General features: G+C 41.5%; 1 protein-coding gene across 10 annotated transcripts in view; it reads left to right on the plus strand.

Annotated features, from left to right (window-relative positions):
• The window catches only part of LOC138764132 (protein FAM107B-like), a 196,789-nt gene that overhangs the window by 38,168 nt on the left and 132,583 nt on the right, over nt 1-26,038 (plus strand). For 5 of the 10 annotated variants that reach the window (XM_069939567.1, XM_069939570.1, XM_069939569.1 and 2 more), the window contains exon 2: nt 9,091-9,205. Coding sequence is in view for 5 of the 10 variants with exons in the window: in XM_069939562.1 (XP_069795663.1) it covers nt 13,856-13,879 (24 nt within the window). In the remaining 5 variants the exon portion in view is untranslated. Of the gene's footprint in view, nt 1-535; nt 723-6,940; nt 7,049-9,090; nt 9,206-13,722; nt 13,880-26,038 lie in introns of all 10 variants that reach the window. The other 5 variants (XM_069939560.1, XM_069939564.1, XM_069939562.1 and 2 more) reach the window with 4 other exon arrangements.

Below are 26,038 nucleotides of genomic sequence, written 5' to 3' on the forward strand. Positions count from 1 at the left end.
CCACGAAGTCATTGATGTGAAGCAAGTAGAGCAAGGGGGGCTAAGAACAGAGCCCTATGGTGAGGCGAACGTGATGACCACTACACTACAGAAACTTAGAACAGAGCCCTATGGTGATGGAGATTGCGGAGGAGATGTTCTTACCTATCCTCTCCCATTGTAATCTGGCAGCAAGGTAACCCATGATCCAATTACACAGTGGGATGTTGAGTCCCAGGTCTTGCAGTTTTCTGACCAGTTTTTAGGGGGATGATGGTGTTAAATGCCAAACTGTAGTCGATTAAGAGCGTCCTTGAGAGCATATCCATTGAGTGTCATTGCTGAATATCTGCACTGTGAGGAAACCCACAATGGGACTAGCCATTGTTGAAGGCTAAAGGAGATGCAGATCTTCTCTTTAAGTATGGAGCTTGGGTGGCCTTCCGAATGTACGCGTGAGCGGTAGACTATGAGAAACCTCGGAGATCAGCATTGGTGGCTTTGAATGATTCTGAAGCTAGGAAACAAAGACTAATTATGATCCTGATCTTCACAGCAAAGCAGACAAGCTGTGCGTTAGTCAGCTCATGAGGTCGAGAAGCTCCAGAAACGACGGCTTGGTGCAGCTTACAGACTGCATGAAATTACAGAGAAATGCAGCATGGATGGCAACATTTTGTGTTGAAGAAATGCAAGCCCCTCTCACAAAGACCCTAACTCTGTGGCTCTCTCCCTGCTATCAGGTAACAGGGGTGTTAAGTGTAGACAAACTCCAACTGGAAGTCAGTTTTGATTGCAGGAAAGTCGTTGAAGGGGCAGAGAAGGAGCTGTGAGCAGAGCTATGGAGAGAACAGGGAGACTGCAGTGTGTTGTTGAACAGCCTGGCAAAGAATGGAATTTGAGAGTGGCTCTTCAAATAGCACTGTTTCAGGGAAATAGGATTAATAAAAGCTGGTCGGTCCATGAGTAACCAGAAAACCATAAAAATGAGTGAGGTTGAAAAATGGCTGATACACTTTTATTGATGTCTTTCAAGCCAAGTGTTTATATTTAAAAAAAAATCACACCTGAAATTCCTTGACCACAATTCTATGCACTACTGGTCCTGAAAATGGGAACGATGTTACTTTTTTCCCGGATTAGGCCAGCTTTCAAACGCACATCATTGTTTTTCAATGCTGTGAGAAGGAAGTCATAACCTTTTTGACGCAAGTATCACATGGATCTAATACAGAAAGTGACCTAGAAATGGGAGACATAGAAATATCTGGGGCAAAAGTATTATGTTGGGATGCATCAAAATGTTTATTGTGCAAATATTAAAGTAGGTATGATGCAAATGTATTACCTTTATTCAATTCTTCCGGCGATGTGAGTAAACTGAGCGTATATACCTGACTGGAAACGTGAGAGATATGGTAACAACTTGTATCTCTGTTGTACCTCCAACATAGTCAAATGTCAATAAGGTGCTTCACCAAAGAAAATTTGACACAAGGCCATATTACACAATGATTCAGACAGATGAGCAAATGCTTGTTTCAGGTTATTTTAAGAAACATCTGTGGGAGGAAACTGTAAATTACGAAGAGGAATTGTAAGGAACACTAAAAACTGTGGACGCATATTCCATAAATCAAGTTTGCCAAGGATCGATTCATTTTGGCTTCACATTGGCTCTTCTTTAAATTTGAAAAAAATCTGCATCCAGTTAATTGAGAATGTAATGATAGCTTGCTTATTTAAGGCCAGGTTTTTCCCACTTACTAAAATTTAAAAAGTGAAAGGTCTTTCCAATGCAATCTGTGAAAGTAAACCTAATTTCTAAATTCCTCTGATCTAGAAGGCATGGGTTTCAGGCGAAAAGGACCAAAAGTTTAAAGGAGTGTAGTGTAGGTAAAAGCTCATGTTTGACTGGAGGGAGAACTTACACTTTCATTTAGCTTACAACAAAGTTAGGGTTCATGAACAGGCTTCAGAGGGCTCAGGGTTTAGGCAGGAAACCAGGATTATATACGGGCTCCTGGAGGTGGAGAGCCAGGAGGTGGGACCAGTCATCAGTACAGGTCACTTCTAGTGAATCCCAGTTCACTACAAGGAGTCAAGATTTTCACATGGAGGGTGGTAAACACCTGGAAGGCACTGCCAGGGGATGTGGTAGAAGCAGAAATGACAGCAATGTTTAAGAAACATTTAGATAGACGTGAACAGGCAGGGTATAGAGGGATATGGTTCTTGTGCAGGTCGATGGGCTCAGTTTAATTTGCCATCCTGGTCAGCACAGATATCATGGCCCAAAGGAGCTGTTCTTAAATATATTTTTGTTTAAATTTAGACATACAATATGGTAACAGGCCATTTCGGCCCACAAGTTCGTGCCGCCCAATTTACACCCAATTAACCCACAACCCCCAGTAGGTTTCAAATGGTGGGAGGATATCGGAGCCTCTGGGGAAAACCCATGCAGACGTAAGGAGAAGGTACAAACTCCTTACTGACAGTGAGGGATTTAAATCCCGGTCCCAATTGCTGGCACTGTAAAGGCGTTGCGCTAACCGCTACACCAACCGTGTCACCCCTTTTATAAAGGACTCTATGTTGTATATTTGAGGAAGTATTTAAAAATTTAGAAACAGTTCACTGAAAGTTTACACCTAGCTGGGGTTGCTCTACAAGGATGGGCTAAAACAGGCTAGGCGTGAGCTTAGATGAGTAACAAGGAACTAGAATGAAATACAGTGGAATCCTGTTATAACGCGAAGGTTTAGGGTGAAAAAATTGGGGTTGTGACAGAGTATATAGATATATTTTTGGGAGATAAATTGGGAAAGGTTTGTTAGAGTAGGTCACATACAAACTCTTTAAAACAGATCTTATTTGAAATACTGGAGCTCTGCCCCATGCCAGACATGTCGGGGCCAACAGTCTTTGCAAGAGCTTTGGAGAGTCATCAAGAGATTTCACTAATGGATTGTTGTTTACAGAAGGCAACAGATGAAAGAGCATGTTGGAGCTGCCTTCTGTCTGGAGGGGAGCTTGCTGTTCTAAGAGGGTCATGTGGTTTTGCAAGCAGAGAGAGTCAAACAGACTTTCTCTGTGTGTGTGTGAGAGAGAGAGAGGGAGACACAGAGATCACGTACAGTGTTACAGCCAGCAACAGCAGCCAGGACTAGAACAGGACAAGCTGGTAAGCTTGTGGAAAGCCCCATTTGGAAGACTGCCTGGTCAAAGCCCTTGATGGTTCATGTAAGAGGAGAGGACTGGCTGTCTAATATTTCACTTGGAATAAGAGAAACAAAAAGGAACTCTGTGGTGCTGAAAGAAAGAGGTTATCATCTGGAGAACCCTGATGGGGCAAGTTTCGTCAGCAAGACACTGAAGTGGCTGATGGAAGTACATCAGTTGTGGGTGTCTTGGATCAGCAAATCTCTCTCTGAAAACTGACAAAAACCTTCCTGAGTGGTAACCATTTTCAAGCACCAAAGCCTGGTGAACTTCATAAATGTTAAATTCTGTGCACAGTAGAAGAATTGCCTGCAACCAATGAACTTAGAGGAATGAGAAGTGAGAATGGACTGTGAATCAAAGGGTGTTTCTGAATTTACGCACACATTACATACACGCGCTTAGAATTAGAAGGGGGTTAAGTTAGGTTAAGTAAATCAATAGTGATGTATTAAAGTGTGATTCTGTTTTCATGTTTAAAGATAATTAAAAGCAACTTTTGTTTAAGTAACCATTTGTCTTGGTGAATATCTATTGCTGCTTTGTTTTGGGATCCTCTGGGTTCATAACAAGATTGTGCTAAGTTGGGTCATGAAAACTGCGTTTTTAAAAAGATAAGGAACGCGTGTACAATACCTGTATTTGGGATCTTTTTATTTCTTACAATTATCTTTTTTTTAAAAGCGATCGAGTGTTTGTTGCTTGAACGCAGCAGGTCACTGGCAGCGAGTGAAATCCAAAATGCCTTTGAGCTGGAGGTTTTTTATGTCGCCCACATCCTGGGTCTCCAGCCAACGTCGGCCTGCCTCGAGGTGCTCAATGGCTTCAGACACTTTTGGGGATGGGGGTGGAGGCTCCTCATTGTCGTCCTCCTGTGGTTCGGGAACTCGTGCTATAGTAACATTGCGGATGATCTCAGAGTCCATCAGATGCTCATATGTTGGGCATTCGGCATCGGCAGAGTGCCACTGGTGTAAATCCTCTTCGCTGATTTGAAACAGCCTCTGTGCCTCACCCACCTCTTCATGTGAAGCCATAGAAAGCTTGCTCACCATCATCCATCATCTTAATCTTCATCGTGGATTTTCGTGATGAAAAGGCTGGACCCAGACCCTTCTCCCAGCATTTTTCCACACATGAGGAGAGGACGGCTGCCCAGCCCTTCCCACCTCTGGGACAAACTTTTTTAACGTTCATGCTCTTCAGATAGTCTTCCAGCAATGTTGATTCGTCTACAATTCGACGAATTAATTCATGTCTGTAATTCTGCTTGAATGCGGAGATGATCCCCTGATCTAGGGGCTGGATCTTAGATGTAGTGTTCTTTGTGGGGTAAGAAACTCGGATCCTTCTATCATGGCTGAATAGGTTGGCATCTGGTGGGTAGGCAGGACAGTTGTCAAACAAAAAAAAGCTTTGGTTTCTCGCTTTTGCTTACGCAAATGAGCCCGGACAGCAGGGACAAAAGTTATGTAAAACCAATCTGATGACACTGGTCATCCAAGCATTGCTGCTGTGCATGTACTCGATCGGTAACGACTTCATGTTGACATGGTGGAAACAGTGGGCGAGTGAAATTTGCTAATCATGAGCGGTTTTAACTTGTGTGTTCCAGTCTTGTTAACATAAAATGTTACGTGATCTTTGTGTTGTTTGAAGCCCTCATGTTGATGGGAGTCATTTTTGCTGGACAGCGTGCAGTCTGGGTTCATCAGAGGCCTGTTTCGACATAGTTGTACACTTGTTCTTCGATGTAGCCACCTTCTTCTAAGAGAGTTTTTAGTTCTGCCGAGTATTCGCTGGTGATGGCACTGGCGGCGGCACTGTCGGCTGAGCGAATTTCTCCAGACACTAACACTTGAGAAATCCCGTGAAGGTGTTTAAATCAGTCTAGCCATCCATTGCTAGCTTTGAACTACAAGGTTTCTCCGTTGATCAGCTGGTCAAACTTCTCGGCTTGAGCTTTGAGAATAGGCCTGGAAATTGGAAGGCCTGCTGAACACGCTTTAATGAACCACTCGTACAGGGAGTCATTGAGGCCGACATCTTTGGCTGTCTTCATGCGTTTGGCCTTTAGTCCCACCTCTTCCTCGACTTTCCAAAGTGATGTGCGTAACTCATCTTCCTGAGATTTCCAGCCACGAAGTGTTGATTCAGGTAACTGCAACTTGAGTTTGGCTTTTGTTCTTGATTGCATCAAGTACGTGAAGCTTATCTTTCACTGAAAAAAGATTTTCATTTTCTAACGGTGCGTTCCATTTTGATCTGAAAACTATTTCATTTCTGGAAAGAGGGGGGAAATAAAAGGGGTTGACTGGCTGATCACGTTCTATCCAGGGTCGCGTTAAATTGGGGTTCCACTGTATGTTGAAATGGATGGGGACTTCTTATATTCCTGTTTCCTCAGTGGAACAATGTCAAATTAGTAAAGAGTTGACTTTAAAAAGCGATGAGGCCATTTTATTTCCTCTGAGCCTGGAATTGATCCTCAAAGGCTACTGAAAGGAAAGTCTTTGGGTATTTTTGATGGATTTTTGGTGGATTCTCAATGAGCCAGGGGTGTAATATTACTAAGGGTGCATGTGGATTTGGAGCTGAGGTTACAATATGATTAGTCACGAACTTATTGAAAGGCAGAGCCCTCGTGGGGGGCTGAGTGACTTCCTCAGGCCCTAATTCATATATCTACAAGGTCAGTGGAAAAACCTGAAAATGGCTACTTTGTTTTTTCTCCTCGCTCAGTCACATTGTGCTAAATTTAGTTTCTCAGCCACCATCAGAAATGGTAGAACTCAGTGAGTCCAGGAAATTCTTACCAGAACACTCCCATGTCACGATGTTTTGCTGTTGAAAATATTGTGAGTCCAGAGTACAACAATTCTTCACATATTGCTGCAACCGTCACTTTTCACTCTTCCCTCGCAAGTTTTTTTCAGGCATAAGACATCCCCCCCACGTGTAATTACCGGTTGTACAAACCACAGAGTTTGTCTAAACTGAATCTTTAAGCCTTTGGTCTGAAAGGTGGCAGTTCTGTATTTACTCACTAAAACAGCGAGGTGTTCCTGACCCCATTTCTCCTGTAATGGTGCTCTATAAAGGGCATGCAATCAATCAGATACATTGCCCTCCTGAGAACTCTGAGCTCCTGTGACTGTGAAGACAATCTGGTGTGTTTGCCTGGACTGCTTGTTTATGGTCAGGGCCAGGAACACTCGCAGCTTTCTAACCTTCAGTTCATTGCAGGTTGCAGACGCTGCCACAGTCTGGTGCTCACTGCTGCATTCAGTAAGTCGCCCAAATTCTATCCTCAAGGGGAAGAAGATCATCTTCAGCCCACAGGGACAGGTGTGTCGGCACAAATATCTGCCTGCTTTTACAAACTTACCCAAAACAGAAGTATTCAGAATTTGTACCTCTGACTAGACAAAGACCTCTCTGGCACTTACGTGTTAGATACGCCTGGGAAGATCAATCTATAACCCATCCACAAACCTGCCAAGAATACACTCTCATTCCTCTCCTGTCATTGCTGTATTCATTCATTCAGTGGTAATACTTCTCTGGTGTTTGTAGAGTGTTGTCGATATTGCAGATTATCACGCTAAAAGTTACTGGATCAATCCACACCTTGATGAGCAAATGGAGAAACAGCCTTTCTCCACAGTCTTACACAAGGAAACAGGGCATTGTCCTCGGAACCTAACAACTACATTTCATGTTCCTTGTGCATCAGGGTGGCTCATAAAGATGTTCTCGTGCCAAGAAAATGAATTATTTCTAGACTGAAGGTCAAGAGGTCAGAATGAACAAGAATTAAAATCCCAAGAGACTGGGATTTGAGGTAATACTTGTGGTTTGAGCAGAGATATTTTAAAGAGTAGGGGGGCCCTGTTAATTTTTGATCTCCACAGTGAGAAGAAACTGTTTCATGAGCAATAAACCCAGAACATGTACAAATCGGTCATGAATTCTCATGGAAAGATGTTTTTCTGTTCTTGAATGGTGAGAAAGCAGCAGGTAAAAGAGCAAGTGTTAAATCTCCTGTAACTGCATGCCAATGGGAAAGGAAGAGACAGACATTGTTGAAGTGACGGGAGGGAAGGGCAATGGTGATGTGTCTTGAAAGCACATTTTAATGTGTCACACACGAGGCAGAATGATTCATATAATGACAAGGCTTCACTAATTGGAAAATGGACATCATCAGAATAGGGATGTAAGAGATAAACTGGGAGAATGGAATAAAGTCCTTACAGGAAGCAAAGTCAAAGAAAATACAGTAAATTAAAATTATAGAGGGGACTGAGATGTTGAGGAATTGATGAGGGTTGGTAAGAACATCTCCTCCACCATCTCCATCAGTACCGGAGCACCGCAGGGCTGTCTTCTTAGTCCCCCTAGCCTACTCACCATATACCTGTGACTGTGTGGCTCGGTACCACAACAATATCATTTGCAAATTTGCTGATTATACCACAGTTGTGGGTTGTATAAAAAAGGGCGATTGAAAACTTGGCTGAATAGTGCACCAGCAACAACCTTGCACTCAATGTCCCCAAAACTAAGGAGCTGATTGTTGACTTTAAGAAGGGAAAACTCGAGGTGTATGATCCAGTGATCATTGGGGGATCAGAGGTGGAGAGGGTGAGCAAATTAAATTCTTAGGCATCACTATCTCGAAGGATCTCTCCTGAACCCAACACCCTAATGGCGTCATGAAGAAAGCACGTCAGCGCCTCTACTTCCTCGGGAGTTGGCGAAGATTTGGTATGACACCAGGAACCCTGGCAAATTTCTACAGAGGTGTGGTGGAAAGTGTGCTGACCAGCTACATCGCAGTCTGGTCTGGGGACACCAATACCCCTGAGCATAAAGCCCTGCAATGGTAGTGGACACAGCCCAGGCAAAACCCTCTCCACTATCAAGAACATCCACAGAAAATGCTGCCGTCAGGTCCACACCACCTAGCACACACTCTGTTCTTGCTGCTACCATCAGGAAAGACTCACACCATCAGGTTCAAGAATAGCTGCTGCCCCTCCATCATCAGATTCGTCAAAAACAATCAGTAACTCAATTACTTTTGCACCTTATTGATTTTTTTTTCTCTCTGTATTGCACAGTCAGTTTATTTACATCTCTTTATTTGTTTATATGTATATGTATCTTCTTGAGTATAGATTTTTTTTGCACTACCAATATGCGCTTCGCCCTCAGGAAAAAGAATCTCAGGGTTGTATGTGAAGTCATGTACGTACTCTGACTATAAATCAGAACTTTGAACTTGGCGAAAAGCTAGAGATGGAGATCAGTCATTGGTGAAAACAGAGTATAAACTGGCAGCAAAAGGTGATGAAACTTCCATTTTGGCTGTAAGTGGGAAACCACACTGATGACCATCAGTTCCAAGTATATTGGGGCCTGCAGCAAGGTCAAGAGATCAACGTTGCCAGAGTGTTTGGTATCCTGGAATTGCTTTGATCAGATGTTTATCATGAGTGCAGATGTTTTTATTCATTTATGTCATTAAAGCACCAAATGTGACAATTATGAACTACCAGTAGTGGAAATGATTGTGACTTAATGAGAACAAATTTACCTGAAAACAATCTTTGGAGAAGAGGCAGGGTATGAAACTGATTGGAAACTGATCGTTCTTCTACTGTCAATGTGAAGAACCAAACTCAGGAGCAAAATTGCGACACAAGCATTGTGCACGATGGGTAATATCGTGGCTCTTCAGCGTGCTCTCACTTCCATGACAATTAAGAATATTTTGGTCTCATTTTATGCCTGAAGAGCCAGACTTCATATCTTTGTCTCTCTCTAATTGATATTTTGTTGTATTTCTGCAAGATTTAAAATACTTTATTTATCCTGCAGGATGTGGGTGTCCCTGTCAAGCCCATTTGTAAGTGGCATTGAAAGGTGGGGGTGAGACATCTCCTTGAAAAGATGATGCTCCCACAGCATTGCTGGAGATTGAGGCCAAACAGAGGTAAGGATTAGCTTACATGTCAGGATGTGATCCATGTTGGGGAGTATCCATGTTTCATCAGGATTTATCATGGCTGCTTTTGCTGGTCGTTTCCTGCATTCATTTGGGTCATATTTGTTTTATCTGAGTTCCCTGAATTTGTCCAATTTATTCTTATAAAGATGTTCCATTTGTCTCCTGAACTGTTGATGAACTCTTCCTGCAATCTGCTGTAATCGATCCATGTGTAAATTGTAGATCTGGCTTTCAGTTTAGCTGAATTCCAATTAATGAATTGGTTTGTCGTTATTGCATTGTAGGATCTAACCATGTTTTACTTTATAAATTGAACAATGCTATTTGCCTTTTTTCTACTTATTTTTGCTTCTAAATTAATCCGTTTTGTATTTGCCTTTGTCTGAAGTGACATTGCATCCATAAATATTCCCTGCAGTTACTTCTGTTCAGTCACTCTTCTGTTCAACCTTGTTCTGTTGAGTCATCAAGGCCTTTAACTCCCACATTCTTGACCCCGAGGACTCCACTATTATCCCAGAATAATCATTTGGAAGCCTCCTCCGTAGGTTAAAGTACAAGAATTGCACGTTCTGATGAGATTTCAAGCACAAAACCAGATGGGTATGCATGAGTACTTCAGGATGGATATGTCAGGGCACTTCAGTTTTTTTAAAAATTCTTTTTAAAGACTTGTTTACCTGATAACCAGGAATGTATACATTTTATTTATGCACAGAAATGCACTGGAAATTGTATTAACGCGTAATGAGCTCTGTAATTTGTGCCATTTTAAGGGCTTCCATCAATTTGAAATCAAATTCACTTGTTGCCTACCATTGCCTTAAAATGCCTCAAAAATGCGGTGCCAATTCTCTCATTGTTTGCACTTTCCTTGGATTCACAGGATTGCAACTAATCCAATCAACGGTAGAAAGAACTGCATCTGAACTCTAATATTTTAAACCGAATTTCAGAAAAATGCACTTGTTCAAAAATAATATGGAGTAGAAACATTGGGTACTCTTATTAACCATTCACCAGTGAAAAACAATCAAAACCATCAGCTTTACTCTTTAAACAAAATATATAGCCAATATCACTGAGCTGAAGATTAAATTTGGGGACATTTGCTTTATTTTCTCTGCTAGGATGTCATGTCCTTGCATTGCTACTCCAGTGGAGAGTCAGAATACAATTTACCTGCTTCCACGTAACATAAGTTTCTATGATACAATTTTTTTTCAGACATTTGTCTTGCTTGATCACTATTTATGCAAGTGCAAAATAATCCTCTTGAATGTCATTGCTGTTCTTATTCTTTCACTTCACTCTGGTTTCCAGAAATAATTGGTATTCCTAATGAATTATCCAAAATTCAGAAACTTGGTATAATTATAGTCGCTTGCCCTTGGCATGCATCCAAGCACATGACTGGCCTTTGGGGATGGATTAACGAGAGACCATCGAAGACCAGTCATTGATTAGAATCAAAGGCTTTTCCTTTTGCAATTTGCCGATCTTAACCAGTTTTGGAGGGAAGCCATTTTAAAGGTCTCATTGCTTTACGTGGTCTTAGCAAGTTTATCAGTGGTAGCTGTGTTGTCGAAGTCCATAAGAAAGAAGCCTTATGAATATTAAATTACCAATTCAGGAAAAAAAATTCTGGATAATAATATACTTCATTTTGTGGATAATACATTAAGTAGTCGAGTGTTCCGAGCAGAGTGGTAATTGAAGTAAACAGTGTTTGGAGCAAGACTTGGAGCATGTTAAGTCAAATTCTCTCATCTAGCTACATGACTCCTGATCAGGCCTGCTTATTTTGCTCACACAATATATCTGAAAACGCTTAAGGCCAGTTATAGTTTAACTCTGCTGTCCCATTGGTGAAGCCCAAAGAATTTCATCCTGCTGGATTTCAGGGGGTAGTTTCAACAATATGAAGGTTGCCAACGGGCAGTCCGAACACCCTCTGATTCATCACCCATGCAGGGCCGGTGCCAGACTATTTTGTGCCCTAGGCAAGACCAATGACTTGCAGCACACCTCCCTCCCCCAAAAGTCGGCAACTTCGATTTTTCAAAAACAGATGGTTTGTATAAAAAATGATAAGCACAGAACTTGAAACTGCTAAATTTATTTTAAATTGCAAGAATAAGTAATACATGAATCTTTGGTTATATTTCTCAAATGCAAAAGAAAATATTTTGGCACACGAATCATTTTGAACTAAAGGGCTATTTGGTAGAATGCAGACCTTCGCCAAGGGCCACACTGCATCAGAAACCTTTTACTTTACACATCTTTAAGTCTACATCCCTTCCAGTGTCCATTTTCTCCCCACAAGAATGATGCAGTATGAAAACGCATCAAATTTCTCTGACTTTCCTGTAACCATTTTTACAAATCTATGCTATTCCCTTTTTTTTATTTGCCCACATTTCTATCATCCCCCCCCCCCACATTCTACAACTCACTTACACGCTACAGTGATGGCCAATAATCTACCTGCCCACATCTTTGAGATTCGAGAGAAAATTGAATAATCCAGAGGAAGCTCACGTGGTCACAGGGAGAATATGGAAACTGCTCGCAGACAGGGCCAGAGTTCAGGGCAGATGCCAGATCACTGGAGTTGAGAGGTAGTAGCTCTATTAATTGCACCACTGTGAGAAGGCATTGACTAGAGCAATCATAAAATTGATTCCATGCCTCTTTAAGAACTGCCTGCGAGGATAATATCTCCATATTACACAACAACTGAGAGAACTTGCAATACAGTGATAGAGGACATTGAACAAAATGTAACTACCTTAGAATACTACAACACGGAAAACAGGCCCTACAGTACATGCAGTACAGTATAAATACAGTATAATACAGTATAAATGAAAAATTGAAAGAAATCAATATTCATTCACCCTCTTTGGCTCTTTCAAAGCCAACCGCACTACTCTACTCAATGTTGACTGAAGCTCTGCGCCAGAACTACATGCTTGCACATAGCTGCACTCCCTCATCTGTGGGCCTACAGCACACGCGCCAACCAGCCCCAGTACTAACACACCGCGCATGCGCCGGCCAGCCCCATCACACATGTGCCAGCTGGCATTCGCGTATATGCACAAGGATAAAGATGGCTGCACCCAGCCAGCCAACAGATTCCGGGACGTCAGCTAATAAAGAAAGTACACTTTTGTACATTCAGCCCCGAAACGCTGAACGTCAGGCTGTCCTGACTGCGCCCCTCTGAGGTCTGTGCCCTAGGTAGCTGCCTAGGTCACCTAGTAATAGCGCCAGCCCTGCACAATGTGTAATGGTCTTGGTGAACGAGTAGTTGTAGATATTCATAGAAAAGTGAATTAATTTCATATTGATGATTTTCACTCTGTTGATCATTTGAATAACAGAACAGACTGGGAGAAAGAGAATTTTAAAAATAGTTATTTGTTCACTACTTATCTCCCAGCTTTGCTGGGAATATAAGACTGACCATAGAGGGTTAACATCATGCATAGATCTGCTTCTTAAAATCACACTTCATTCTTCAGAAATTACCTTCTTGTAGCCTAAATACTAAAACAAGCAGTGGATAAGAAGTGGGCATCATAAAAAAAAATTGGAACAGTTCATTTTGTAAATGAGTTAATTCCATCAGCTTTTGCAGAAAAAAGAAATTGCCAGCTGAGACAATCTGGGGGGCAAATGCAAGTTCTTGGTTGTGAAAAGTTTGCAGTTTGGATTTTCTAAACAGTTATACAGAGCTTGATTATGAAAGTCCAGGATCGACATACAGCTTGTGTCCATCACTGCAGGATGTTTTCTGAGCCAATTGCCTTAAATTTTGCTGCCTCCAATATCTTAACTCGATTTATCCAAAATTGTGTTTTGAGAAGGACTCTGAGAACTTTTCTGTTTATTCAAGTAGCACCTGTTGATCAACATTATGGGAGACTAAGAGGATTCTGAGCTGAAGGTCTGGCCAGCACACCAGCAGTTAGTTATTCAACAGAATCTGCCAGGGTACAGGGTACATGAACGAATAAAATGGCTGGCACTACTCAGCCACGTGTGCATCCAAATTCAACCCTCTACTACCCCTTCTCCACACCCCCCCCCCCCCCACCTCAGTGCGGAAACAGGCAAGCAGCTCAGGGCTGTCACATTCTATGTAAAGCTACCCATGTGCTGTGTACATCATCACATTGTGTCATAATCAATTAGCATAATCTTCATTCTGTATTAAAGCTTCACCGGGCACACACTACAGCCTGCTTACAAGCTGTTCACTTCTGAGAGAGATCCTTGTGCTGGTCAGGATCGATTTGTAGTCATTCTGTTTTTATCTTGTAAATTGTTTGAGCTCTTCAAAATACTTTTTTTTCCAAACCCCCCCCCCCCCTCCTTCCTTGGTCTTTGGTGTTTTGCTGATTTAGTAAAGCTCTGGTTCTGTGGAAGGAACCAGAGTTGTCAAGGTGCCAGCGCTGCCTGCTTTCACATCTCCTGCTTGCCTGCTGCAGTCTGTGCGCCCCTGCAGACTTTGCAGGCAGCTCCTTCTTGCAGAGAGAGAGCAGCTCAGGGTACCCAGACTGAAAGGGACATTGTTCAGCAGGAACTGCAGCAGATCCTGAGGAGTGAGACATATCTGCAGCAATGGGAGCAACACATGGCAAAAAGGTAGGTTGTTTTGTCCTTAATGGAATAACATTGTGCATTTCTAAAGAGAGGGCCAATACCCCTGATGGCTCCGCAAACTTTACTCATTTAGTTACATGTACCACATGTGAGGGTGATGATCACCTCCTTTTAAAATTAAGTGTCACTTGCTAGGAAAAGCTACCATGTCCAAAGCTGATTACCGTCTGCAGAGAGAGAAATAAGTTGCTACAAACCTCACTCTAAGTTCATACCCTTAATGCCAAAAAGGGACATGAAGGAGAGATTTTTTTTTGTTTGCCTATCCAACTCTTCGTCCTTCATCCCTGGCCTGTTGTTACCTTAATTTCCCTAATTGCAGTCTGGGTTTGCCCAATGTGGCAGGTTTGGTATATAATGCACAGTATAGTTATTGAAACAGTCAAGGCCATAGATAAAGGAACATTTTAGTTAGAGTATTAATCATCAAACACCTAGTCCACACTTTCTAGTCTAATTCCACTGGTTATAATAATCGGGTGGCTTTTTGGGGACTGAGTAGTGGAGCAATTGGGTAGGAAGGTGAAGTGAGTATTCTCCTTTTGCTTAGTGGGTAGGTGACAAGTTCACAATAGAGTGGGAAAGCATGACTGAAATGTCTGCTTTTGATTGCAATCCAGTGACCCCCCCCAACTCAATTTCTAATGGCTCATGGGCAGAATTAAATATGCCAGGATATGAACTGCAGACTAAAAGGTGTGAAGGCACATTAGAGAGTGGATTGAGCCTAAATTGGGTTAATGTTTTCAGAATGAAAAGTGAACAATTCATAGAAAATGTCTCATTCCAACTTGTTTCTCTTCTTACAAGCATTGTCTTATACTACAGGCAATTCACAGGACATAGGACTTTCTCAGAGCTTTTTTCATGTGCAATTATATATAATGAAATATGGAATATGTGTAATTGTAATGTGTCTTGGAGGTACTGGAATAAACAGACCCGTGTGAAGTTGTCCAAGCTGCAGGCCTGTTTTTACAGCATCTAACAAGCTGGAGGAGGGATGTGAGCTGTCTTCACATCCCTCCTTCAAGGCCCTGAGCCATTTGTAATCACACTTCCAGCTGAGATAAGAAGATACTCGTCCTAAAACATAAGGCCACAAAGGTAGATGATACCCATCAGCAAAGTTAAAAAGGTGAGGGTGCTTTTTTTTTCTACAAAAGGGAATGCTGAGGCTCGACCTGCAGGAGATTTTAAGCTCAAGAAAGTTTTTTTCTTTTAGGGAGGCAAAGAAGATATTTCCATTCATATCAGAAACAAAAACTAGTATATTTAGCATTATCTGTAGCGAAAAAATGTATTGCTTGTACGTGGAAAGATACAAATATGATTGATATTAATTGATGGCATAATGAGATGAAATATTGCTTAATAATGGAAAAAATCACGTTTCACGTGATAATTATAGTTTTTTTATTAATAAATGGTTGTTATATTCAGAATATTTACATTTTGATTTAAATTGATTAGATCTTAATATGTATGCTTAATTTTTCTTTATTTTTTTTCTCTCTTTATGGCTCTCCTTAGGAGAATTGGCTGAAAGGGGGAGGGGGTTCTCTTTTTTTATTTATTTATTTTTTCTTTCTTTTTTCTTTTATATATATAAAATATATAGTTCATGTTTAGTTTCTTGTTATATATGTTACTTATTATTAGTATTTTGAATGAATAAATAAAGTTTAAAAAAAAACAAAAACTAAAAGCCATAACCATTGAATGGTGAATTCTGGTTCAGAATCCAGAGAACCTTGATTACCATTTTCCATATGGAAGGTAGAAAATGCTACTAGGAAGAATATTGAGACATAGGGCGTAGATGCATTTAAAGGAAATGTAATCAGAATGAACAGAGGAACAGAATGACATGCTGACAGGAATAGGTGGAGTGGTAGGAAGCTTGGCTGGTGCCTAAACACCAGTTTTAACCAAGTGAATTGAATGTCCTCCTTCTGTACCAGGAATTTATTTTCACCTAGTTTGAACATTCACCTCAATTCTTATGCTGCTGAGATTTTCATTCATTACAGCAGGTATCTCCAAGGCTTTGACAAAGCTTTCATATCTGACTACCAACTTGGGTAAACTTCTGCATGGCTCAGATGTTATCTACCACTACAATATACAGTAGCCCTGATCCCCATGTAGTGCACACCTTACCATTGACTCCTCCAGCATTATCCACAGCAGGGTTCATCTCAGGGCCTGTGACCGAGTACAGAGATTTTTTGGGGGAGATAAATTGGGAAAGGTTTGTTAGGGTAGGTCACATACAGACACTTTAAAACAGATCTTATTTGAAATACTGGAGCTCTGCCCCATGCTAGCATTGTTGGGGTCAACAGTCTTTGCAGGGGCTTTGGAGAGTGCCCAAGAGGCTTCACTCATGGATTGTTGTTTACAATAAGGCACCAGATGAAAGAGCGTGTTGGAGCCACCTTCTGTCTGGAGCTGTTCTAAGAGGGTCATGTGGTTTTGCAAGCAGAGAGAGTCAAACAGGCTTTCTCTGTGTGTGTGAGAGAGAGGGAGACACACAGAGATCATGTACAGTGTTACAGCCAGCAACAGCAGCCGGGACTAGAACAGGACAAGCTGGCAAGCTTGTGGAAAGCCCCATTTGGAAGACTGCCTGGTCAAAGCCCTTGATGGTTCATGTAAGAGGAGAGGACTGTCTGTCTAATATTTCACTTGGAATAAGAGAAACAAAAAGGAACTCTGTGGTGACCTGAAAGAAAGAGGTCATCATCTGGAGAACCCTGATGGGGCAAGTTTCATCAGCAAGACACTGATGGAAGTACATCAGTTGTAGATGTCCTGGAACAACAAATCTCTCTCTGAAAACCGACAAGAACCTTCCTGAGCGGTAACCATTTACCTTTCAAGCACCAAAGCCTGGTGAACTTTATAAATGTTAAATTCTGTGCACAGTATAAGAATTGCCTGCAACCAGTAAACTTGGAGGAATGAGCAATGAGATTGGACTGTGAACCAAAGAACTTTTCTGAACTTACACACACATTTCATACACATGAACTTAGAATTAGAAGGAGGTTACGTTAGGTTAGTTAAGTCAAAGGTAATAAGTTAAACTTTGATTCTATTTTCATGTTTAAAGATAATTAAAAGCAACTTTTGTTTAAGTAACCATTTGTCTTGGTGAATATCTATTGCTGCTGGGTTTGGAGAGTCCTCTGGGCTCGTAACAGGGCCAAAGGGCAAAAGAGGAAGAGCTGCATGTGGTAGATTTTATAGTACAGTAAGATGGAGGGTCCAGCCTTGATAATCACTTGGTGATTAAAGGAGCCAATGGTCAGGTGTGGACAAATGTGTGGGCAGAGTCCAACTTTGACTGTGTTTCAGAAGGAGAGGCCACATGACCTTCCTCAATCCACACTTCGGGCCTTGTAGAAAAGTATTAATTGGGAGAAGGCAAATTATGACATGATTAGGAAGGACCTGGGGGTGGGGGGGGGGGTGGTGGGGAGCAGCTGTAACCAGTAAGCCCACATCCGAAAGATGAGACAACCAGTTAACTGGAGTCCAGGACCAGCATGTTCCAGTGTGAAAGGATAGCAATGTAAGAGAACCTTGGAAGATAAAGAAGGCAATTGTAAAGTTCAGAAAGCTACAGTCAGACAGGGCCCTTGAGGAATATAAATAGAGCAGAGCACAAGGGAGGCCAAAAGTGGCCGTGAAGTGTTTTCTCACTGAGCAGACGAAGAAAATCCCATGCATTTTATATTTCAATTAAAAACACGAGAATGATCAGGGAACGGATAGGACCACTCAAGGATGAGGGAGGGGATTTATGTTTGGAGTCAGAGGAAGCTGGCGAGATACTAAATGTGTACTTTGCATTGGTGTTTACTAAGAAGAAGGACATAGACCATGATAGGCAGCATAATGTGGAGAATCCTCATGTATTAGGGCATTTTGAGATCAAGAAAGATGTGGCGTTGGGTGTTTTTCAGAGCATTAAAGTGGACAAGTACCTTGGGCCTGATGGGATATATCCTTGGTTATTGAAAGAGGCAAGTGAAGAGATTTCTGGGCCTTGATAAAATCTTTACATCCATTAGCCACAGGAGAGGTCCCAGAGAACCAGAAAGTGGTTGACGTTGTACCTTTGTTCAAGAAAGTGGAAAAATTTTAATTTTAACTATACATTACCGTAGAAGGACCTTCCCATCCATGCAACCCAATTCACCTACCAATCCCGTATATTTTTGGAACGTGAGAGGACACTGGAGCACTCAGAGTAAACCCATGTAAGTCCCAGGGAGAACTTACAAGTTCCTGACAGATAGCATCGGATTCGAACCCGGTTCGCCGGCCTTGTGCTGACCATAGTGTAGGGTGGTACTGTTAGTGCAGCATTTTAGCCAATTCAATACCTTGATTGCAGAATAAGTGGGTATTCTTTCTGGCAATAGCTGATAATTGTGCAATGGATAATTATTTGCAAAAATGCATTCACTGATTTAAAATTCAAGATGTTTCCTCCCATTATTAGATAACATCATGTTTGCCGAGTCGTATACCACCCTTGTCAGTTGTTCCCTTGATGGCTGCTGGTGGTCCAGCATCCTTGGTCAGTGGCATCACTCTGCCTGCCGTCATGACTGCCGGTTGTGGAGTGGAGGTCCAGATTTGAGGACCCTTGGTCAGTGGCACCACTCCGCCTGCCGTCATGACTGCCAGTCTTGGAGTGGAGGTCCAGTTTTGAGGACCTCTGGTTAGTGACGTCACCCCACCTGCCGTCATGACTGCTGGTCACAGAGTGGAGGTCCAGCTTTGAGGACCCTTGGTCACTGGTGTCACTCTGTGAAGCCCTTGGCTTCTGCTGGACTCCTGCCCAGATGGGGGGGAAAAAATCAGTGAGTGGGAATCGCAGGTGTGACTTCAATGCACAAGTGAGCATCAGAAGCCTCAAAATGGAAAACATAACTGAATTTGTATGTTCGGAGGAGTTAAGATTAATCGAATAGCTCAGCGGGAATTTAAAGCAAGAAATGAATTCAGAGGTCAGATGATGCCAGTACATTACTCAAGATTTGCTCTGTGATTTGAGGTAATCCAAGCCTCATGATGTAGCTGCTGTTTTTAGCTGCATCCCACTTAGCTATGCTTTTACTGACAGGAACAAATCCAGCAAAGCTGAGAGCTGCACCATGGAGGAGGTTAAAATTTAATAAACAGAAATTAAAGCTTTTAATCTTGAAATAAAACTTTGAGAAAGTTTTCTGGTTTAGATTTCCCTCCTTTTTGGTCTGTACATGAGTTGTTAGCTTGTCTTTCAATGCGCTTTAATGTTTTTTTTTTCATTTCTACTTAATTTTATTTTCTCTTGTGTAAAATGGAATCATTTGCAGAAGTGCCTTAGCCCACTTATTCTCCAGTGATGCCACTGACTTGTTTCTCAATCGCCCCGGGTTACCAAATCAATGCTTCAGAGAAATCTTGTAAATGTTGTCATCACTGATGTAACTTTAGTTTCTTTTGGGAGGAACGAGGAGGCAGTTTTATCATTTCTCAACCCTGTAGAGGATCACCGCAAGCATACCTAACTCAAATTACCAGATCACCAGGCCCTCTCTTCACCAGTCCCTGCCCTTGCTGGAGTACAGTTACCCCCCTCCCCTTCTCCTACAACAGAGCACTAATACCAACCCCTCCCCCCACTCTTCTTCTCCATCTCACCATAGCTTATGGCTCCTATCACCCCAGATCATTCCTTGACACTGCTTTCCCAGATCACGTATGCCTCTTCCACTGCACCAGATTATCCCTGCAGCCTCAAATACACGACTGCATCACCTGCCCTCTTTGCCAACAGATCACCCATGCTTCCTGGGCTTCACCAGATCACCCTCCATTAACTGATCCTTTTTTCCCCCTTCCACCTTCTCCGCAGTTTACCCCTGACCAGCTCATCAGATCTCCCATGTTTTAAATTATCTGGCTGTTGCTGCGCACTTCCCCGATATAATGGGGTGAGGGTGAGGGCACATGTCATTAATCTTGCGCATAAATATACCTCAAGCAGTGAACAGGAGGGTGGTCCATCATCCCTGGTCCTGCGACTCCAACATGTACTCTCGCTAACACATCCCCGCCTGGTCTCTCCTACCCACTACCGTCTGCCATCAAATCATGCCTGCCACCTCCATCTCAGCCCCAGGTCACCCCTTACCCCCATCTACCTTCATAACAGACTGGTCCAGCCCCCCACCCCCACCCCACCTCAACAGTAGGTCAAGCCATTCCCTTTCACTTCCCCAATGGAGCGAACCACACTTTGCCCTTGGGATGTCATGAGATATTCCCCCCCCCCACCCCACATTTCTTTTGCCTCATCAGTAGATCAGCCCTCTGCCTGATCAACCCACCTCACCTGCAGATGATCCTTGCTTTTACCACCTGTCTTTTTACCCATTTCCATGCATAGATATTTTAGATCATCTGGAGGATTTCAAGACTCACAACCTTTGTTGACAAATATATTTTCAGAATATGTTGCAGATGGTGTTTACTGCAATAGCCAGCTTCTCCTTGGATTTATCATGCACTAATTTATCACGTCTCTATTTGCAGTCTAAATTTGAATGTATAATTAATGCCATAAAAATTAAATTTGCTACTAAAAAAGCAAATACCCACTTTCACATCCTGAAATAAATCAGATATTAATCAGCTGGATAGAAAATAAGGTTTCATAAATGCATGAGAGGAAAACATTACAGTTATCTAATCTCCAGTTCCCCTCCAGAGACATGTAGCCTCTACCAGATTTATTTTCATCTGATTATCAATGTTATTGTGCAAAAGGAAAAGAATTTGAAAGCAATTTAATAATCGATGCAAGAACTCTGCTTGAATTTCAATTGGCCTTTGTCTGGAAGGCCCAACTATTGATATGTTTATAGACTTAAATTAATATCCGCAAATATTCTTTGATTCTTCATTGCAAACTATTTTGGCTTGCCATTCTCTTTATGTGGCTGTTGTTGTTGTTCTCTGAACAATGTCATATGGGCATTTGTCCTGACAAAGCTGATACAGTAAAACCCCTGTTATCCGGAATTTAAGCAACCAACCTTTCTCAAGCAACCTGAAAAAAAAAATCAAGGAAAATAAATTTTAAAAATTAAAATAAGTAAAATTAAAATAATAGGTCAAAATATGTAAGTTTAAAATTGTAAAAGTAAATGGTCTCTGAAGTAACACATAAACCTTTGGTGAAGACGGGAGCAAATATTCAGCCAGCGGAGCGCCTTGGTCAGGCTTTGCTCTTAGCAGCTGTTTGAATAAAGTTGTATTTGAATAAAATGAGGTCACCCAGGATGAAGAGCTGGTTGATGGCTCTTGCCGTTGGAGTGACTGCTTAGTAAGATTCACCCCAGTGAAAGGCCTTATCTGTAAACTTGGGGGTTGGGGGGGTTAATTATCAATAACGTTATTGTTCTTCTTTTGGGCGGCTCTGTGGAGGGGAATGAACCTGTAGATTCAGTGTCATTTAAATGTCTTCAAAGAATGTGACTGAAAGTGAAGTAATATGCTTTAAGGTTTATATATTCATACAAGTGAAGTTTATTCAGTGTAAGTACAGTGTAGTATTTTTGTCTTTTAAACTGTTTATTCTTAATGCAGGTGTATTAGTCAGGCATTTTAAGGTTACATCTCAAGCAACTGGAAAATACACTTATCCAGCATCTACCGATCCCCATAGGTGCTGGTACCAAGGTTTTATTTTAGTTAAGTTTGAAAAGAAATAGATAGACCAGGTAGACAATCACTAAGACTATTGCTTTAGGATTTAATTTCAATACTTGAAGGTATTGTTAAATATAACCTACTGAACAGAAGGCGCCTCACAAGTTAAGCGTTTTGCGGTTAATTTCCTGTTGGCTTCTACTTTGTTCTCCTTCCATTTGAAGAATTGCCATGAAATAAAGATCATTGTGCTGTCTGGCTAATTAATTTGGGGAATATAAATACCTAAAAAAAATGCAATGCATCTTAAAAGTTCAGAACTTTCTAAACCATGTTATACATAAAGAGAGATTGGAGATTAACATGATGGAAAGATGTAATTTTTAAACATCAACAATATGTTAATTAACATGTCTCTATGTTCAGACAAAATTGTGATAAGCATAATCAGTACATTTTATATACTTTCTTACATTAGAAACAAAGTCTAATCTTCTGAATTACAAGTCAAAATGACCACAGGAAGTTATTAGGTAAATATGCTGAGCATCCAATCCTGTTTGTTCACCACACGGCATAAAATCTATGTGATTGCGAATTGCATTGAGATTTGGTTTACCTCATAGTATTTCTTACAATGGATCATCAGACATAGAAGCAAAACTAAGCCATTTGACCCATCAAGCCTGCTTTGCCATTCAAATCATGGTTGATGTATTTTTTTCTCTCAACCCCATTCTCAACCCTGCATTCTCTCCATAACCTTTGACATGCATAGTAATCAAGAATCTATCAACGTCTGCTTTAAATATACACGTAGCTATAATATTAGGGCGTCACGGTTGGCATAGCGGTTAACGCAATGCCTTTAAAGCGATCGGGACCGGAGCTCAAATCCCACGCTGTCTAAGGAGTTTGTACATCCTCCCTGTGTCTACGTTTCTCTGGGGGCTCTGGTTTTCTCCCACCATTCAAAATATACCAGGGGTGTAGATTAATTGGGTTTAAATTGAGTGGGCCAAAATGGCCTACATTCTGTCTGTCTAAAATTTAATTTTTTTTTAAAAGAACAATGACTTGGCCTCCACAGCCATCTGTGGCAATGAAGTCCATAGATTCATCACCCTCTGCATGAAGAAATTTCTCCTCATCTCTGTTCTAAAGGGACATCCTTTTATTTTGAGGCTGTGCTTTCTGGTCCTAGACTCTCCCCTTGCTGAAAATAACTATTCCACATCCACTCTGTATAGCCCTTTCAAAATTCGGTAGGTTTCATCTTTCTAAATGCCACCGAGTGCAGACCCAGAGACGTCAAATGCTCCTCATACGTTAAACTTCTCATCCCTGGGATCATTCTAGTCAACTTCCTCTGGATCTTCTCCAATGCCAGCACGTGCTTCCTTAGATATGTGGCCCAAAACTGCTCACAAGACTCCAGGTAGGTCTGACAATGCCTTTATACAGCCTCCATGTTACATTCTTTTTTTTTAAATATACCATTCCTCTCGAAATGAACACTAACATTGCGCTTATATTCCTTACAACTTTTGTAGAATCTTGCACTCAGTTTCCCAAGACACTTTGGACCTCCATTCTTGGAATTCTCTCCCCATTTAGAAAATAGTCTACTTCTTTATTCCCTTTCCTTTAGTAAAGAGTGGAGTGATATTTGCAGTTTTCCTCTCCACTGGAACCATTTCTGTCTAGCAGTCACTTCTAATGCATCCGTGATATCTTCAGCTCTCCCTTTCAGAACCCTGGGGTGCAGGCCATCTAGTGCCGGTGACCTCCACCTTCAGCTTCCCATCTTTGGACTCCAATCTTGACTCTCTCAAATTTCTGGCATGTCACTGGTATCTTCCATCTTCCACAAAATACCTGTTTCTATTCCTTTGTTCCCTATTACCACTTCTCCAGGGTCATTTTTCAGAAGCCCAGTGTCCATTCTTTCCTCCCTTCTACCTCATATATCTGAAAAGTTTTCACTATCTTAGACCATAAGAGCAGAATCAGGCTATTCTGTCTGCCCCACCATTCAATCATGAGCTGATCCATTTTCCCACTCAGCCCCACTGCCCGGCCTTCTCCCCATAACCTTCGATGTCCTGGCTAATCAGGAACCTATAAATCTCTGCCTTAAATACACCCAATGACCTGGCCTCCACATCCGCCTATGGCACTGATTCACTACCTTCTGTCGAAAGAAATTCCTCAACATCTCTGTTTTAAGCGAACATCCTTCACTCCTGCCCTCTTGTCCTAGACCAGTGGTTGTCAACCTTTTTCTTTCCACTCACATACCTCTTTAAGTATTCCCTTAAGGTGGCATGTGGGTGGAAAGAAAATGTTTGAAAACCACTATTTTAATTGTCCCTAATTGACTCATTATGTGCATGGTTTCATAACTCCAAAAGAAATGGGCCAATGACAATTTTTCTCAAGCAAAATATTTCAGTAATAATTAGGTCTGGAGCAATGGTTCTCAATCTTCTCTTCCCACTCACATATCACCTTAAGCAATCCCTTATGAATCACAGAGCACCGATGGCATAGGGATTACTTAAAGTGGCATGTGAGTGGAAGGAAAAAGGTTGAGAACCACTGTCCTAGACTCTCCCACCATGGGAAACAACCTTTCTACATCTACTATGTCCATGCCTTTCAACATTCAAAATGTTTCAATGAGATTCCCATTCATTGTCCTAAAATCCAATGAGTACAGACCAAGAACTGTCAAATGTTCCTCATGTCAGAACCCTTCCAGTCCCAGAATCATCCTTGTGATCCTCCACTGAACCCTCTCTAGCATTTGCTTATCCTTTCTTAAATGAGGAGCCCGAAACTGCTCACAATACTCTGAGGTTATAAAAGAAGCTGGCTTGCTTTCATACCTCATCTTTTCTCCCCTTACAGGTTTTTCAAAATTGCCCGATCCTTCAGCTTCCCTTTAATCTTTGCTGCAGTTGACTTGTGATACCTACTTATCTGCATCCCAAGTCTTTTTCTTTTGTGCTATAATTGACTTGCACTGAAGAATTTGACTTCCCTCATCAACCACGCTTGCCTCGCCCTCCCTTCACACTGCTTCTTCTTCCTTGGGTTGAAACTATTCCGCATCTTCCAAATTTATTCCCAGAAACTCTTACCATTGCTGATCTACCATCTACATGCTATGGTCCCCTTCCAATCAATGTGCCTTTACTCAAATGTAATACCAACACATCTAATTTTAGCCTCTTCCTCTCATGCTGTCGAGTGAATTCTATCATGATGGAGACATTGCCTTCCTTTGGGTTCCTTTACCTCATGCTCCAAGTTAACTGGAAAATTAAACTAGATGGAGGGACGGCAGAGCAGAATTGATTGATATCTTTACAAGAAATAAAGATAGCGCAGGATAGATATATTCCAAGGAAAAGGAAAATTATGAATGGAAAAATGGCACAAATATGACTAACAAGAGGGGTGAAGGCTAAAACAAAACCAAAAGGGAGGGCATACAAGGAAGCAAAAATTAGTGGAAAAACAGAGGACTGAGAAACTTTTAAAAACTTACAGAAAGAGGTAAAGAAAGTCATTCGGAACTAAAAGATGAATTTTTAAAGGAAGTTGCCAAATAACAAATAAAAGGATACTAAGAGGTTTTTTTTAAATATAAAGAGTAAAAGGGACAGAGGTCGATATAGGACCGATTGGAAAATTATGCTGGAGAAATTATAAAGGGTAACAAAGAGATGGCAGAGGAACTAAATGGATGTTTGCATCAGTCTTCACAGAGGAAGACAATAGCAATATATCTGATAGTCAGAGGTCTCAGGGAATAGAATTAAGTACAGTCAGGATTACTAGAGAGATGGTGCTTAATAGGCTGAATGAACTGAAGGTAGATAAGTCTCCGGGACTGGATGAGGCGCACCCATGGGTTCTGAAGGTGGTGTCTTTGGAGATTGTGGAGGCATTGAAATTGATTTTCCCAAAATCAACAGATTCTAGCATGGTTTTGGAGGAATGGAAGGTCGCAAATGTAGTTCAACTGTTTAAGAAAGGAGAGGACAGAAAAAAGGCCAAGTCATCTGTCGTCAGTAGTTGTAAAGTTATTGGAATCGATCCTCAAGGACGAGGTTATGAAATACCTCGAGGTGCATGGCATAATAGGTCCACGCCAGCATGAAGGGAAGATACTGCCTGACCAACCTATTGGAATTTTTTGAGGAAATCTCAAGTACGATTGGCAAGGGAGAGGCTGTGGATGTTATGCATTTGGATTTTCAAAAGGTCTTCGATAAGGTGCCGCATAAGGGGCTGCTTAATAAGATGACAGCCCGTGGAATTACAGGAAAAATATTAGATTGGGTGGATAACTGGCTGATAGGCAGAAAGCAAAGGTTGTGAATAAAGGGATCCTGTTCTGTTTGGTTACCGAAT

The sequence above is a fragment of the Narcine bancroftii genome, chromosome 5 (assembly GCF_036971445.1).
Source record: "Narcine bancroftii isolate sNarBan1 chromosome 5, sNarBan1.hap1, whole genome shotgun sequence".
In the NCBI taxonomy this organism is placed as follows: domain Eukaryota; kingdom Metazoa; phylum Chordata; class Chondrichthyes; order Torpediniformes; family Narcinidae; genus Narcine; species Narcine bancroftii.